We start from the raw sequence: 16,108 nt of genomic DNA, 5'->3' as shown, positions 1-16,108 counted from the left end.
TTCCATTGCATTGTCCGACTAGAAATATGGATTTCAGTTTGGAACTGAGTGAATACCATGCGTTGAAAGTCTTTCACAATTTTAGGCACTTCCTCTCTAGATCGCATAGGGTAAACCCAGGTGTATCTAGAGTAATCATCGATCAAGGTAATGAAGTACTTATATCCAGCCTCAGTAGGTAGAGTAACAGGGCCCCAAACATCAGAATAAACAATATGAAATAGAAATTCAGATGTTTTATTTCTCAAAGGAAAAGAGCTTCTACGATGTTTACTCAATAACATGTCTGACACTGTAACTGACTCACTGACAAAGACTCAAACAACTTTGGAAACATAACTTTTAACGATTCAAAAGAAATATGACCAAGATGACTATGCCATAAATAGGCATAACTCTCACTGGACGAACTCAAAGACTCTGTAGCCACAAGACCAGCTTTATTCTCCAACACGTAGAGACCATCCACCATGCTTCCTCTACCAATCATCTTCCTCAAGGCCAAATCCTGAAACACACATGAAGACGGATAGAAAGTAACAGAACAGCTCAAGGAGTGAGTAATATTACTAATGAAAAGCAGATTTCTAGGTAATTCAGGAACATGTAGTACGTTAGAAAGGGTAAGGCCGAGTGGGAGAGATATGGTTCCTTGGCCGGCTATGTTGGAGAAAGAACCATCAACTAGTCTCACCTTATCTCTCCTAGAGAGAAGATTGTATGCCTAAAATAAGTTTGACTTAATGGTCATGTGGTTTGAGGCTCCGGAGTCAATTACCCAAGGAGAATCAGAGGTACGAGATGACACATGGAAGGCAGTGGCAGTGTTACCTAAAGCAGATGCAAAAGAGGTAGGAGTAGGACCAGTATCCATCTGGCGAAGAGTCCTACCATATAACTCCAAATGGTCACGGAAGGAGTCGATGATCTCTTCCTTAGGGTTAGAACTGGGATGCCTTTCCTGAGTTACCATGGGACCAGTCTCCTGAGATGCCATATTAGCTAAGTTACACCTTTTCTGATTCTGCTGACTTGGTTTCTTTCCCTGATCAGTTGTTGACTTCTTACCCAAATCATGTGCCCATTTAGGTTTTCCATGGAGATCCCAGCAGGTATCTCTGGTGTGTCTTGCCTTCTGGCAATGAGTGCACCAAAGCTTACTCTTATCATCTGTTCTCTTTTGAGAATCACCCTTCTTAGAACCACCTCCGACATTAGTATCTGAACTTCCCCATACAGCTAGAGCAACTGGCTCCCCCTCTGTAGAATTCATCACATTTCTTCTACTTTCTTCTGACTGAACCAAGGCATAAACCTCCTGAACCGATGGCAAGTCTTTACTTCCCAAGATCTGCACCCTAATGGACTCATATGAAGGATTCAGCCCCAAGAGGAAGGCAAATACCCGTTGCTGAGATACAAGTGATTTGTATGCCTTTGCATCCTCATCACACTTCCAATTAACATTCTGATAGTGATCAAGTTCTTTCCATATCGATGTCAGATCTGAATAGTACACCGAGAGACTCCTTTCTCCCTACTTGCAAGTGGGCAATTCAGCTTGCAGTTGGTATATCTTGGCATAGTGTCTCTGCTCTGAATAGGTGGACTTTGCTTGTTTCCATATTTCACAAGCAGCTTCAGCCCACATAAAAGTTTTCCTCACCTATGGCAGCATGGAAACCAAGAGTCAAGACATCACCATACTATTTTCTTGGTTCCATCTATCATATTCAGCACTTCCGCTCTTCGGTTCCTTCACTTTCCCATTGATGTATCATATTTTTCCCCTAACAGAGATGTAGAGTTTTATTCCCCTAAACCATTCAAGGTAATTCAAACCATCAAAGGGAAAGACAGCCATGGGGAAACTCATATCCATTCCCCCACTTACCCCATTTTGATTTCCAGAAATCCCTGAAGTAGCAGAATTCTCAGAAGACATTGTCAACACAATTTTTTTTTTTTATCAAAAAAGTTCAACTTAGGATCCCTCCTTATATCAGAACGAAAAACTCCACACACAACAAGTGATCAGTCCACCCACACTACAGTTTTTTGGACTTAATCTGAGCACAAGACCAGCACCAATTTCCAGAATAAACAGGATGACAGATCTGATTTTCAGACCTGTACGGAGTAGCAGTCCCAGCCTACTAGTTTTCTCAGCTGATCTACAAGCAATAATCACAAGGGGAGATCCTTACACACAAGGCATCAAGCCAACAAGTAGAGAAAGCAGGTCATATGTGACCTACAGCAGCCTTTCATAGGTACAGGATCACACGATCCAAAACAAACAAAGGAAAAACCTCACAAGGGTGTGCCAACATTCAGTGGTTCAGGTGCATTCGTTTTCCTCTTGGTACACGACCAAGGGAAGAGAAGAAAAGAAAAGAAAAAAAATGGGGCGGTACCAGTTGCAGGTCTGATTCGATCAACCCAGATGTACTCCTCTGTTCCGCCCAGATTCAGCAGCTTGGAGAAGACACTTGATCACCCAGATTCAATGGCCATGCTCTAATACCATCGTGACAGTAAATCTGATGAAGGTTACAGCAAAGAGAAGAGAAGAGAAGAGAAGGAAGAAGTGTTGAGGCAATGGAACAGTGCTGGTGGCGCCAGCTTCATTATAATATATAGGGCAAAAAAATAAGAAGGGAAATGACCCTTGTGCCCCTACTAAGTGATAGTACAATAATAGATTAAAATAAAAAGGCTTTAATCAGCCAAACAGACCCTAACAAACCTAAAATCAATTATTTTAGCACTTTCAAGACAAACCACTCCCTTCTTTTTATCCTTCTTGAAACTCTCCACACTCTCACTTGCAATGAGAATTTGATCTGTAATCTGTCTTCCACTTATAAAGACACCTTGATTTTGTTCAATTATGTCTGGCAATACCTTCTTCAGCCTCAAAGATAACACCTTTGCTATGATCTTGTACAGGCTGTTGTTAGGAACTGCCTAACTCAGGGACTCTTTCGAGGGAGCCTACCTCCTGAATGAGAGAGAGAAAGATATATAGATAGAGAGAGAGAGAAAGAAAGATTGTATTCCCAAATCCATAATCGATTATGTTATAACACTGCTGTTATTTATACACTATTGTTACACTGCTGTTACAATTCTGTTATACCAGCCTCTCCACTTGTCCAGTCCACTTGTCTAGTTTGTTCTAGTGGTTGGCTGTTAATTCTGTTGTACCAGCCTCTCTACTTGTCCAGTCCACTTGTCTAGTTTGCTATTTAGTTTGTTCTAGTGGTTGGTTGTTAGTTATATTCTTTAAAGGCTGACGTGGCCTTTTCTTGTACACTTATATTCCCTTTATTTGTGTCTCAACAGTCCCTCCTCCCTTGAAAGTGACCTTGCCCTCAAGGTCTAGATGTGGAAATCTATTCTGTAATCCAAGTAAGGTTCCCAAGTTGCATCCTCAATTGGGAGACCTGACCATACCACCGATGCCTCTGGTTCGATGTGATTCCCTTTGCGTATCCACCTGAAATCTGTTCCTTACGTTCTTGGAAGATCCCTGAGAACTTCTGAAGTAGCTGCTGTAGTTGTGTGCGGCCCTCTTCGGATCTGCTTTCTTGGGCTAGAATGGGGCCGTTCTTGTGAGAGTCTATCTGCATTAAAACGATGTGGACTGGGTCTGCTGCTTGTTTCCTTAGGGAGGCGAGGCTAATAGGTCCTGGACCCTTGGACAGCTGCCCTTGAATATGCACCAGTCAGCTGCCCATTTGGAAATCCATGGTGAGGCGGGTCCAATCACATATCACCGGCCCTAGTTGCCTTAATCATTGGACTCCGAGAACTACATCTGCTCCACTGATTTCCAGGGGGTGCAGATCCACCTCGAACTCATGTCCTTGTATCCTTATCTTTAATTTTGTGCACGTACTGTCACATACCAGGTTGCTCCCATTAGCTACGTGCACCTGAAAGGCTGCACATGGTTGGACCGGAACCCCTAGTTGTCTGACCAATGTTTGGGTGATGAAATTGAGGGTGCTGCCACTGTCTATCAGAACCGACACATGGCGCCCTTGTATCAATCCGGTTACTCTCATAGTTTGAGAAGAAGCAAGACCGGTCAAGGCTTGCAGGGATACTTCCGGGTATTCCTTTGTCCATTGTACCCATTCTTGGTTGTCCCTTGGCTCCTCAATGTCGGCTGATTGCTCGACATATTCGGTTTCAGGTTGAAGGAAGAAAACTTGAGGGATCTTACAGCGATGGTCCGGCCCGAATTTGTCTCCACATGCATAACAAAGGCCCTTTTCCCGTTGGGCTTGCATCTCAGCCCAGGTTAACCTCTTGGCTGAGTCGGGGCCTGAGCCAGAGTTGGCGTCCTTGCCTGTGATTCCTACTCCTGATCTGGGCTCTGGTTTACCCAAGATACCTGGTTTTTGGTTCGGTATACCTGGTCTGATCGTAGCTCCCAAAGGTCGATTAATCCTTCTCAGTTTGTCTTCATGTAGTCGAGCTAATGTTGCTGCTTCAAGAACGGTGATGGGCTGCATGGCTTTTACCTCCAGCCGCAATTCTTCCCTAAGTCCATCGACAAAACTGCCGACAAGCGCGTTTTCTGGCCAAACTTGCACGCGCACAGCAAATCTTTCAAACGCCATCTGATAATCTTGGACGGAGCCGGTCTGTCGTAGCTTCACGAGGCTTTCATCATAGTTCTCAAAAGCTGAGACTCCAAATTGCATGGTTAAGGCGTCGATGAAGTCTGCCCATGTGGCCCTTGGGTGCCGTCGCCGGTACCACTGGTACCAGACGATCGCCTCTCCTTCCAGGTGTGCAGCAGCTAATGGAACACGATCAGGTCCTTGTGTGTCGTGATAATCGAAGTATCTTTCTGTTCGCAGAAGCCAGGAAGTGGGATCTCCCCCTGCGAAGATGGGAAACTCAATTCTCGTTGTTCTTGATCCGCTTCGATGACTGGTGTCACTAAGCTCTTCCTGAATTTGCGCAGGTGGTGCCTGTGCCAGTCGTTCCAGCAAGGATGCCAAGTTTTCCTTGATTTCTTTGACGCCGGCTGATATTCTTTGCATTTCTCCTTCCATGTTGTCGACTCTGTTCTCCATTGCTGATGACCTGGTGCTTGGCATCTTGGCTCTGATACCAAATTGTCAGGAACTGCCTAACTCAGGGACTCTTTCGAGGGAGCCTGCCTCCTGAATGAGAGAGAGAAAGATTGTATTCCAAAATCCATAATCGATTCTGTTATAACACTGTTGTTATTTATACACTGTTGTTACAATTCTGTTATACCAGCCTCTCCACTTGTCCAGTCCACTTGTCTAGTTTGTTATTTAGTTTGTTCTAGTGGTTGGCTGTTAGTTATATTCTTTAAAGGCTGACGTGGCCTTTTCTTGTACACTTATATTCCCTTTATTTGTGTCTCAACAGCTGTTTACCAGACTGATTGGTCTGAAGTCCCTTGGATGTGAAGCTTCTTTCTTTTTGGGAATCAAAGTTATAAAAGTGGAATTCACCCCTGGATTAACAATTCCTCTCCTATGAAATTCCTCAAAAACCATCAAAATGTCCTCTTTCAAAATATCCCAACAGTCCTAATAAAAAGCCATTGTTAACCCATCCGGCCCTAGAGATTTTGTTTTGTCCATAGGAAACACGGCCTCCTTAATCTCTTCCAAGTCAAAGTTCCTTTCCAAACTCCTATTATCCCACTCCCCCCCTACATCTGGCCAGTCCAAACCTTCTACCCACACCCTTCCATTCACAAGCCTTCTTAGAATGGATTTAAAGTGTTCTACACATGCCCCGGCTATCTCCTCTTGTTGATTTAACTCAATTCCATCCACAACCAATTTGGAAATGAAATTTCTCCTTCTTCTTCCATCTGCCAAAGAATGAAAGTACCCGGTATTCCTGTCTCCCTCTTGCAACCATTTACACCTAGATTTTTGCCTCCAGCTTATTTCCTCCTTATGTAGGCAATCCTCTAACTATCTTCCCAAGCCCCTTCTTAGTTCATTGTCTTCCTCTCCAAATTCTCCCCTTTCTTCTTTAGAGTCAAGGCTTTCAAGCTGGTCCATCAAATCTCTCTTTCTTTCTTCTATCCTCCCAAACTCCAAGATATTCCACTCCTTGATCTTTGTTTCCAAGAATTGTAGTTTCTTGTGAAATCTCATCCCCTCCCATTCCACCAATGGGTTACACCCATTCCACCACTCCCTTACTCTATTGGTAAACCCAGGATGGAGTAACCACATATTTTCAAATCTAAACGGGGTAGGACCTCCACTCCTCTCTTCCTTGCATAACACTATGGGCCAAGTTATTTGTTGATTTTTCATCAGGTGATATTATGAGAAATTGGAAGGAAGTGCTAGTTCAAACCGACATAAGTCTGTTGCAAGCCCTGTATGGTCTCCACCAACTCTTGGTTTTATTAAGCTTAATTTTGACTGAAATAGCATAGGTAATCCAAGTTCATTAAGTATTGGTGGTGTTTTCAGGAATGAGGAGGGCAAAATTATTGGTTATTTTTTGGGCCAATAGGTGAAGGGGGATTCTTTGAGTGCTGAGATTCTGACCATGTTGGAAGGTGTGCAAATAGTGAAGGACATGAACATTAGTAAGCTGGTTATAGGACTCAAAGCTAGTGGTGGGTTGGCTGCAAAAGGAAGAATCTGGACTTTGGAACTATAACAGTGAAAGAAAAAATTAAATGGCTGACACGAGGCATGATATGAGATTAAATTGGGTTAAAATAACTGCTAATGGATTTGCTTATGCCTTAGCAAAACAAGGGGTGGGAAAAAATCAGTTGTTTTGGGCTCAACTGCAACTTTGCTTTAGTGTTTATGAAGAGTTAAGAGATTTTACCTCTCCTCTTTTGTAATTTCTCTTTTTATTATGCAATTGTTATAGAAGAAAAAGACTCAAAACCTATATCACGCTAAAATCAGTGTTTAAAAAGCGCAAGGCGCAAAAAGAAAACCACAAGGGCCAGTTTGCGCCTGAGGCGCAAGGCGAGGCGCGTACCTTTTTAAGAATGGCGCAAAATTACAAAGAAAAGCTAAAAATCAAAAAAAATGTCAGAAAATTCAAAAGAAATGCCAAAATAAAAATAAAAATGCAAAATTTTCAAAAAAAAATAAACATAATGTTAATAAAAATATAAACTTAAATTTTAAAATAAATGTTTTAAAAAACCTATTATCTAAAATTAAAATACATAAACATAACATGTAAAGCGTATTCAAATGAAATTTTAAAAATAAAAGCAAACATATAAAGCATTTTCAAGCATGTGAAACCCACAATCTCTTTTTCTTCTTAATTGCATTGCTTCAAGTAGCTAATGTGATGTAAAACATATTGCACTCTTGATTCTATGAGTCGCCTTTGTACCTGGGCGAGGCGCATACCCCAAAATGCGCCTCACCTAGGCGCACCTTTTAAACCACTAACTAAAATAGCCTAAGATTTTATTTGAAAGGCTTAAAATGTTGTTTTGGGAAGAAATTACAATGAATAAAAATACGAAATACATCAGAAATGTCATTTTGTAGAAAAATATCTTAAAAATATGGAATCTCAGAAACTTGTTATAAATAGTCCCCAAATATTACTCTATCTATTTTTGTTTCCTTTAATATGAAAAACAGGTTTTAAAAAGGAGTGCACTTATTATGCTACTTTACTTATTCATTTCTGAAGCATTGCATATTAGGACATGGGGGAGTTCACTTATTAAACAAATTATCCATATGCCAAAAAAAAAATAAACAAACAAAAGTCATTCCATACCAAGAAACATGGATAACCTCAGAGGATTAACTATTGGCATGTTATGTTTTTTATGCATGTCAAACTAGTCATTATACATTGAAAGTACAAGTGGGGGAGGAGCTCTATAAATATTTTTGAAATGTTCTGCAAAAGATTTGGCTGCCATCCAATTGATTAATCACCTTATCATTTATTATTAGTTTGGACACATGACTTTTCATTCTTCTTCCATTTGTCTAGGAGTGCTATCTCAAAGTTGCTATAACTAAATAGAGTAGAGAATTTCTCTTGAAGTTGTATTGTGATGATCATGTGGCTATGAGTATTGCTCGTAAATTAGTATAACATGATAGGACTAAACATATTGAAGTTGATCAACACTTTTTTTAGAAAAGTTAACTGATTATTCTAAAAAACAGTGAAAAGGTTGTCTGTGGAGAGGTTTGCTTGCCATTTGTGAAGTCAGATGAATGATTAGCTGCCACTTTCACCGAGGATGTTGCAAGGATTAATTTTTAAGATAATCTTAGCAAGCTGGACATGATTAATATCTACATTTATCACGAGAGAAACTGTTGAAGACAATGTACTTTATTAGTTTCCATTGTTTAGGGCAATTTCTATCTTTTCATTTATGCCCTTTTGTGATATTTCATTCATATGTGAAGAGTAGAATAGTTTTTGTATTGCAATTATGGACAGTCATTATAAATATAGGTAAAAGCTAATGACACCAGTATTCCGTTTCCTCCCATTGAACTCTATCTTCCTCTTCTTCCCCTATCTGTCTTCCTCTCTTTTTCTGGTTTTCTACTTTGATTATCAGGTTATTATCCTCAAATTATGGAACTAAGACAAACTAATATATAAACCTTAGGGACAATCAAATACAGAGCATATCTCCCAAACAAACTCTATATCCATATTTCTAATCCACTAAAACTAAATAAAGCAGATCCAACTCCCACAAAAACCCAAAAATAGAAGCTTTCAAATCCCAACACCGATTTATTCCCTGTTACTAAAACAGCATAACTTTCTCAAAATATGCCAGATTCACAAGATCTTGGTCCCGTTGTACAAGTGTTCCAAATCCTAGAAACACTCTAATATGTATCTTTAAACTAGTTTGGCTCTGACAATTTACCCAATTCCAAATACACTAATAGACTAGAAAAAATGTTTAAAAAACTTACTAACCAGAAGTTGAATCACCCAAGAATTATGAAATTGCTACCAGTATAAGAATTTGAAGAAATTTGGTTTCTTCAATTCTTTCACTTTTCCATTACTGTATCAAGGAAATTGTTAGAAGGGCATAGTTGAACAACCCTTTGGTCACCCCCTGTAGAAGGTTTTATAAACTAAACTTTGACAGGAGCAGTCAGGGCAATCCAGGTCCATCAGGAGTAGAGGTGTGCTCAGAAACAAAGAAGGAAATGTTGTTGCATTATTCTCAGGAGCAGCAGGTATGGGCGACTCCATTAGAGCATAATTTCTTGCTGTACTCCAAGGGGTACAGTTAACAAGACAGTTGAATTTCAATAAATTGATCATTGAAGGAGATTCTAAGCTGGTGGTAGGATGGTTAAAGGATCCAGAGGCAGTAAGTAATATGGGCCTTGAAATCATGAAATCAAAAGATTCAAATGGCTTACCAGCAATATGACTTTAAGAATTCATTGGGAAAGAAGAACGGCTAATGGGATAGTTGATATACTAGCCAAACAGGGGGTTAATAGGGATCGATTGTAATTTGTCTTTTGTGCTCTGTGAGAGGCTGCACCTCACACCTCTCCTAAGGTCCCTTGTAATGCTTGTGGGTTTTTTTTTTTCCTTCAATAAAATTTCCAAGTTTACTTATCAAAAGAAATTGTTATAAGGGCATACAACAAATAAGATATGCTTGACTTTGAAGATGAATACAACAGCAGGAAAGGTTTCCAGAATGGAAAGTATTGGTCATATTAATTAGCTGCAATTTCTAGGTCAATTGGTTGGTGCAGGAATGATATTCAAAGACATGCATACCCAATTAAGTGGAAAACTGGGGTTCAAGCACTATGTGCATCTAATGGATAACTAGGAGAGCCGCAATCATGGGTCTTTCTAATGGTTAATTAGTTCCAACGAGGCTATAAAAATATATTTACATGAGATCAGTTTTTCTCGCATTTTTATTAGTAAAAACAATCAAAGAGCTATTTTATCTTGCATTTTTGTACAACCAAACAGAAAAAATTCAAAGTTTCCTTTCTTTTATTTTCATTTTCACTTCTTTTCTTCTAATTCCCTTGCTACAAAACACAGATCAAATCAACAGAGGTAGGAAGGAGCCCCACTCCAGAACAAAGGAATTGAAACAATCTGCCAAGGTGAACACCAACTTAACAATTGACCCTTCCAAGAAAATGAGGATTATAAGAAATTCAAGGATAACCCTTAATTCTTAGGATCGTCTTCATTTTCTTGGAAGGGTCAATTGTTTAAGTTGGTGTGTATCTAGGCAGGTTGTTTACACCCAAGAGACCCATAGATCACCTTTTTATTCGATCAATAACAGACACTTTCATTAAGAATAATGGAAGTACAAAGGACTAGGGAGGGGTAAACTCTCTTAACCCTCCCCAAGAAACAAATACAATTCAATTACAAAATGGCCCAAAACAATTGTTCCCTTCCCACCCTATGTTTAGCAAGGGTATCCGCAAAAGAGTTAGCACATCTTTTTACCCATTGTAACTGAATCTCCAAACTTTGTGCTAGCCGGTTGAACATTCTTTTTTCATTAACAAACTTCCATAGACCAATCTTCTCTTTTTGTAGCCATCCTATAACCAGTTTTGAATCCCCTTCAATAATGAGCTTTCCGCAGCCCAGCTCTTTTGCCTTCTTCATTCCTTCCATCACAACCAGGATCTCAGCTCGAAGTGAATCGCCTACACCAATAGGACCAGAAAATAGAGCAATGACTTTCACATCTTCATTCCTGAAGGTTCCTTCAATTCCAGAAGGCCCCGTATTACCTTCACTACTCCCATCAAAGTTCAGCTTAGTAAAACCAGAGGCTGGGGGAAACAAAAGGGGACTAGTCACTAGTCTTGGTTTTAGCAGCGGCTGAGTTGGCCACTTCCTTCCAATTTCTTCTCATCATATCTGTGGAGATATTCTCAAACATTTCTAGAGATTTCACCCAATGCACCACTCTAATAGTAACTGTTTCAATAATGGCCTCCTTATTCCTCTCCTTTTCATTAACAATCCTTGAATTTCTTTCCTCCCAAACTGTCCAGCATATCTGTGGAGATATTCTCAAACATTCCTAGAGATTTCACCCAATGCACCACTCTAATAGTAACTGTTTCAATAATGACCTCCTTATTCCTCTCCTTTTCATTAACAATCCTTGAATTTCTTTCCTCCCAAATTGTCCAGCATATGGCAGCTCTAACACATCTCCAAAGAATTCTGACCATCTTCTTTGGCCACCTGAAAAAAGGAAGAGGCAAACAAGCTTTGTACATCTGGTGGGGGCGTCCATCTGCAACCAAACAAAAAGAAAAAACATTCCCAAGTATATGAAACAAGAGAGCAGGAGATTAGTAAGTGATAGCAGCTCTCACCATTTGCCTTACAAAGGATGCACCAATTAGGAGATAGGCACCAATTAGGCCTTTTTCTCTGAAGCAAGTCACAAGTGTTACATCTTCCCAGAAAAGCTTCCCAACAAAACGCACCAATCCTTGGGGGAAAAGGTTTGCCCCAAACTTCCAAAACTAGAAAGTCTATACCCAAGCCATTAGATTGCTGTGTTAAGACCTTAAAAAAGGATGCACAAGAAAACTCACTAGAAGAGGTCAGAGTCCAAAGTCTACCACCCCTTCTCCCTAAGCCCAAGACAACTCCACTCAAGGTCTGAATTAAGGCAGAAACTTGGTTAAACTTCAGCATCTCTCAAGGCCCCTTCTCAAACCCAAATCCCAATCAAAACCAAGAAATGAATCTAAAGGTACCACAAAGGTGGACACAAGCTCATTTTTAAACAAAGAAATGGAATACAAAGAAGAAAATTGTTCTGTCAAGCTTACATCTCCCACCCAAATATGTTCCCAAAATTTCACCCGGTTTCCAGAACATAGGTCATACCTGATGCATGGCAAGAAAGAAAGAAGAATGGCATGTTGGCATGTACAAATTTCCAAGGAAAAGCTCCTGTAGCCCTAGCTAGAACTCCAGCATCCCAGCCATCTGCCATTTGCCCATGAATGCACACAATCACCTTAGCCCATAATTTGTCCTCTTCCCTTGGCAGCCTCCACAGCCATTTTCCAAGTAAAGCCTCATTCCAAGCAAGGTACTGATTTACTACTATCAAACCTCCAACATAAAGGTAAGCTACAAAGTGATGCAGGAGCTGAAGAGTTAAACTTGGAATTTTTTGAATTTCTATGTATTCTTTAATTTTTGGACAGTAGGGGATTTTAACCATTTTAACTATTGCATGTGGGTCCAGAGCTTGTTAGTGTGAGATGTTCATAATTGAGTCATGTTTAAATTTTCAGTCATTGGTTAAGTAGCTTAAGAGCTACTTAGCTTTTCTTTAAGTTGATTTATGAGTGGCAGAATTGTAATGTTGAGTTTTTCTAATTTAGAGAGTAGTTTGGCTGATCCTAGACAGTCTATATATTTGTGTAAAGTCGCAAAACGTGAGCAATGAGTATTGGAGTTTATCTTATGCTTGTGTGACCTGTGGTGAGTGATATCCACACCCCAGAGTGATTCTAGGAGCCCTAGGAGCACCCCCCCCCCTTGTCTTCTCTCTCAAGGTTTTGAGCTCAGCCACGCACAGCAAGCAAGTACTTGGGTGAAAGCAATCAGAAACCATCATTCAACATTGATTAAAGGACTGGATTGATCCTATGTAAGTTTCCTCTCTACCCCTTCAATAATTAACACCCATACACCTTTCTAGAGAGAGAAACTTGTCTCTGTAAAGCTTCCCTACCAAATCTTGGTGAAACCCAGATCTGAATAAGCCACCCGCCATATCTAAGGCTTTACTCAAAAGTTTCTAATTTTGAGAAATCTCGTCCTTCTGTGCCCAGTCTTCTTAAAACCTCTCAAAATTCAATCCCCTACTTTGGTTCACCTACATGACCTTTCCTCTAAAACAATTTAAAGAAATTCCATTCCAATCTTGAGATATTGAAATTTCTCTGTTTTCTCTCTCTAGAAATTTCTGCATCTTGCAGGAATTTGAGCACTAAACTAACCTCCTAATCATTTCATGAAGCCATATAACCTTAGACAACCCCTTATCCACCTTCCCTAGTCCTACTCTTGGCCTCTCAGTCCCAAACCTTGGACATAACTCCTTTACCATCATCATTTAGTTTTCGGTTTCCATCAAATTTGTTATCAGTCCAACCTTGGATCACACCAGTCCTACACCCTCAACAACTTTTCTACTTGTAAGATCAAGTATCTTCTCTCTACAGGTCTAGAAGTCTGTTTTGTTGCAAGAGATGATTGAATTAAATGCAGCTTAATGAAAAGAATATATAATTCAAAGTTTATCAAGCCTACGAAGAACAGAGATTCCTATATTTTGAACAGAAATGATGAATCATAAAACATATAATCACCTGTTGAACCATATAAAAAAACGGAAATTCTGAATTTTGAAGAAAGAGCCGATGGGCACAAAGGTGGAGTAAGAACAGACGCCAAAGTCTTCACAATGTCCCCTTGCAAGGGCATTAAGCCTTGGGAGCCACCAACCAATAACTCAGGGGGAACAGCTGAAGCCACACTGCCTCCAAGAACCAGAGCTGTTTGATTACAATTCACACAAAGGAGGGCTTCATCTGCTGGCTCCATGGCCATGGCCTAATAAGAAATTCCATCTATAAGAAAATGACATATCTACATATTTCCTAGGTGGTTAGTGGTCTTATAAATATAAACAAAAAGAAAGGGTAAACTTGCCTTGAAGTAAATTATATTGTCCATGGAATTGTCAGAAGTCCTTTGGCTACACAGGATGCACATCTCTGATTTGCAATTCCAATTGATGTGGATGTAAAAAACATCACCTCTAGCAATATACCTATCAACTTTGAAGTAATTGTGCAATGCTGAATCAATCATTTCTTGACGATCTTCAGCTTCAAAAGGGGAATCTCCCTTGAGAGACTTGAGGGTACCACATTCTGGTATCTTCACAAAGGAAGTTCTTAGGTGTGAGGCAAATCGTGGTACATGAACCCAGGCTGTCACTTCTACACTAACAGAGGAAGTTACAATGTCCTTCTTTTTCAGTTTGTCTTCCTTGACTTCAAAAAATGTAGCTAAGGTTTCATATCCCTCCTGAATGAGAAATTTTAGGCATGATACGTGCAAGTCAAGGTTAAATGCAAAGACAGGAGAGAGATAAGCAGTTCCTTGATCTGAAGGCATGTGATGGTTTCGATGAAAGGTATAAGAAGGAAAAACAACCATTGCACTAGAAGATTGGGAAACAGAGAGATCAATCTCAGATTGGCATTCTTCAGTTACTGTATCAGGTGGATCCAGAACAAGAACTCTACCAATCCTCTGTACATTTGTCTCAACATTCTTGACAAGCACCTTACGTGAAGAATACAGGGAGATGTTAACTCAATTGTACATCCAATCAAGGGAAAAATGAAATTTTCTCAACTAGCAGATTTCTACAGAAGAAAAACTTACACAAATCAAAATAAATAAATAATATGATCATAACTTAATGCAGGAAAATAGCCACCAAACCCTATGTAACACACAAGACAAGAAACTAATCCACCAAATTACTCCATCTGTCTTATTTCGCATTCCAGCTCTAAAAAGGGAACTTCAGTACTTCTTTTTATTTTCATTTGCAAGCCCTATGTGCTGACCCAGAAAATCCACAAAGTCTAACTTTTACTTACTGGTTGTCTTAATCAAATTTAGCCAGCATAACAGGCATATACAAGTAATACATAATGGACAATCACATAAAGAAATCATTGATGTAGTGAGAGGGTTTCAATTGTGGAGAAATTTAATGTATCATATTATAATAGTCTCTGTTGTATTGTATCTTATTCTTATATTTTTCTCTCTTTCAGCTCTATAAGTGCTTTCTTGTAATTGTACATATTCTAATATATGAAAGGCTTTTGGGGGGTGGGGATCAATTGATTCATTTGGCACCCCTGACTTCCGGTGTTCTCTTTCTTGTTCAAACTGGTAAAGTGACATGGTATCAGAGCAGATCATCTATACCAGCTTGTGATCTCAGTTATTTATACCAGTTTGGAGGGTAAATGGGTAATCCCGAGGTCTTTAACATCTTTATCGAGCTCTTGTTTGGAGGACTTTTTAGGACTGTTTCAATCAGCACAAAACACCTCAGTTTTCCTGGAAAAGACACCTAACAGGTTGGTAAATCTTCTCTTCCTGTTAATTAGCTGATTCAATCCACTTGGGACTCTAGATTTGGTGTCACTCTAGGGTCTTCTTGCTTCTCAATCACTTGGTTCAGTTTTTAGATCGGTTCTATAGGGTTTTTGATCCCTTTCTTAGTTCGACAGTCCTGAAACTTGCCTTTTTCGGACTGTCAACACTAAGTATCCATTTGTTAAAGTTTGTTTTGTTTTTCGTTTTTTGTTTTTTGTTTTTTTTTTTTGGATAACTTCAATTTCTCTCTATGGTGGAACACCTCTCTTGCTCTTTGGACTGAAGTAGATTTATTATATTCCCTTGTTGGTCTTGATTTCACTCCTATTTTCTCTATTTCATCATTTCAGCTTTGCTGTTAGGGTTTTTTCTTTGAGAAATCTTCTTTGTTTGTTCGGGTGCTGTGATATTCACTATAGTGTTTGGACTATTTCTTGATCAAGTTTAACTGGTTAATCACCTTGAGAAATCAGTTTCAGTGTTGCCATTCTGTTTCTTTGACTGTATTTTTTATCTGCAATGGCTGAAAAGGTTGATATTATTTCAGTAAAATTTGATGGAACTAACTACAGCATGCGGAAGTTCCATTTCGATTTCTTTGTTTAAGGAAAAGGCCCGGAAAGTTATTTGAATAGGACAATTACTAAACCTGATGAAACTGATACCAGCGCCTTTTCGCAATGGAAGTTGGACAGTGGAAAAATAGTTTCCTGGATTCCAAGTTCGATTGTATCTCACATTGTTGTACCTATGAGATGTATGTCAAGACGATATCAAATTGAGTCTGAACTATTTACTTACCGTCAAGGGGATAAGAAGATACCAGAATACTATGCTGGCTTCCTTGACTTGTGGGCAGAATATGAACTAG

General features: G+C 39.6%; 1 protein-coding gene across 3 annotated transcripts in view; it reads right to left on the bottom strand.

The window, feature by feature from the left end:
* PEX6 (peroxin 6) overlaps window positions 1–16,108 on the bottom strand; it is an 84,506-nt gene that overhangs the window by 59,002 nt on the left and 9,396 nt on the right. For all 3 annotated transcript variants that reach the window (XM_010251396.3, XM_010251403.3, XM_088900607.1), the window contains exons 2-3: window positions 13,762–14,403; window positions 13,419–13,662 (exon numbers count right to left, since the gene is read on the bottom strand). In XM_010251396.3, coding sequence (XP_010249698.1) covers window positions 13,419–13,662; window positions 13,762–14,403 — 886 coding nt within the window. The remainder of the gene's footprint in view (window positions 1–13,418; window positions 13,663–13,761; window positions 14,404–16,108) is intronic.

The sequence above is a fragment of the Nelumbo nucifera genome, chromosome 3 (assembly GCF_055504915.1).
Source record: "Nelumbo nucifera cultivar China Antique chromosome 3, China Antique-T2T, whole genome shotgun sequence".
Taxonomy (NCBI): Eukaryota; Viridiplantae; Streptophyta; class Magnoliopsida; order Proteales; family Nelumbonaceae; genus Nelumbo; species Nelumbo nucifera.
This window is presented reverse-complemented; position numbering and strand designations above follow the sequence as displayed.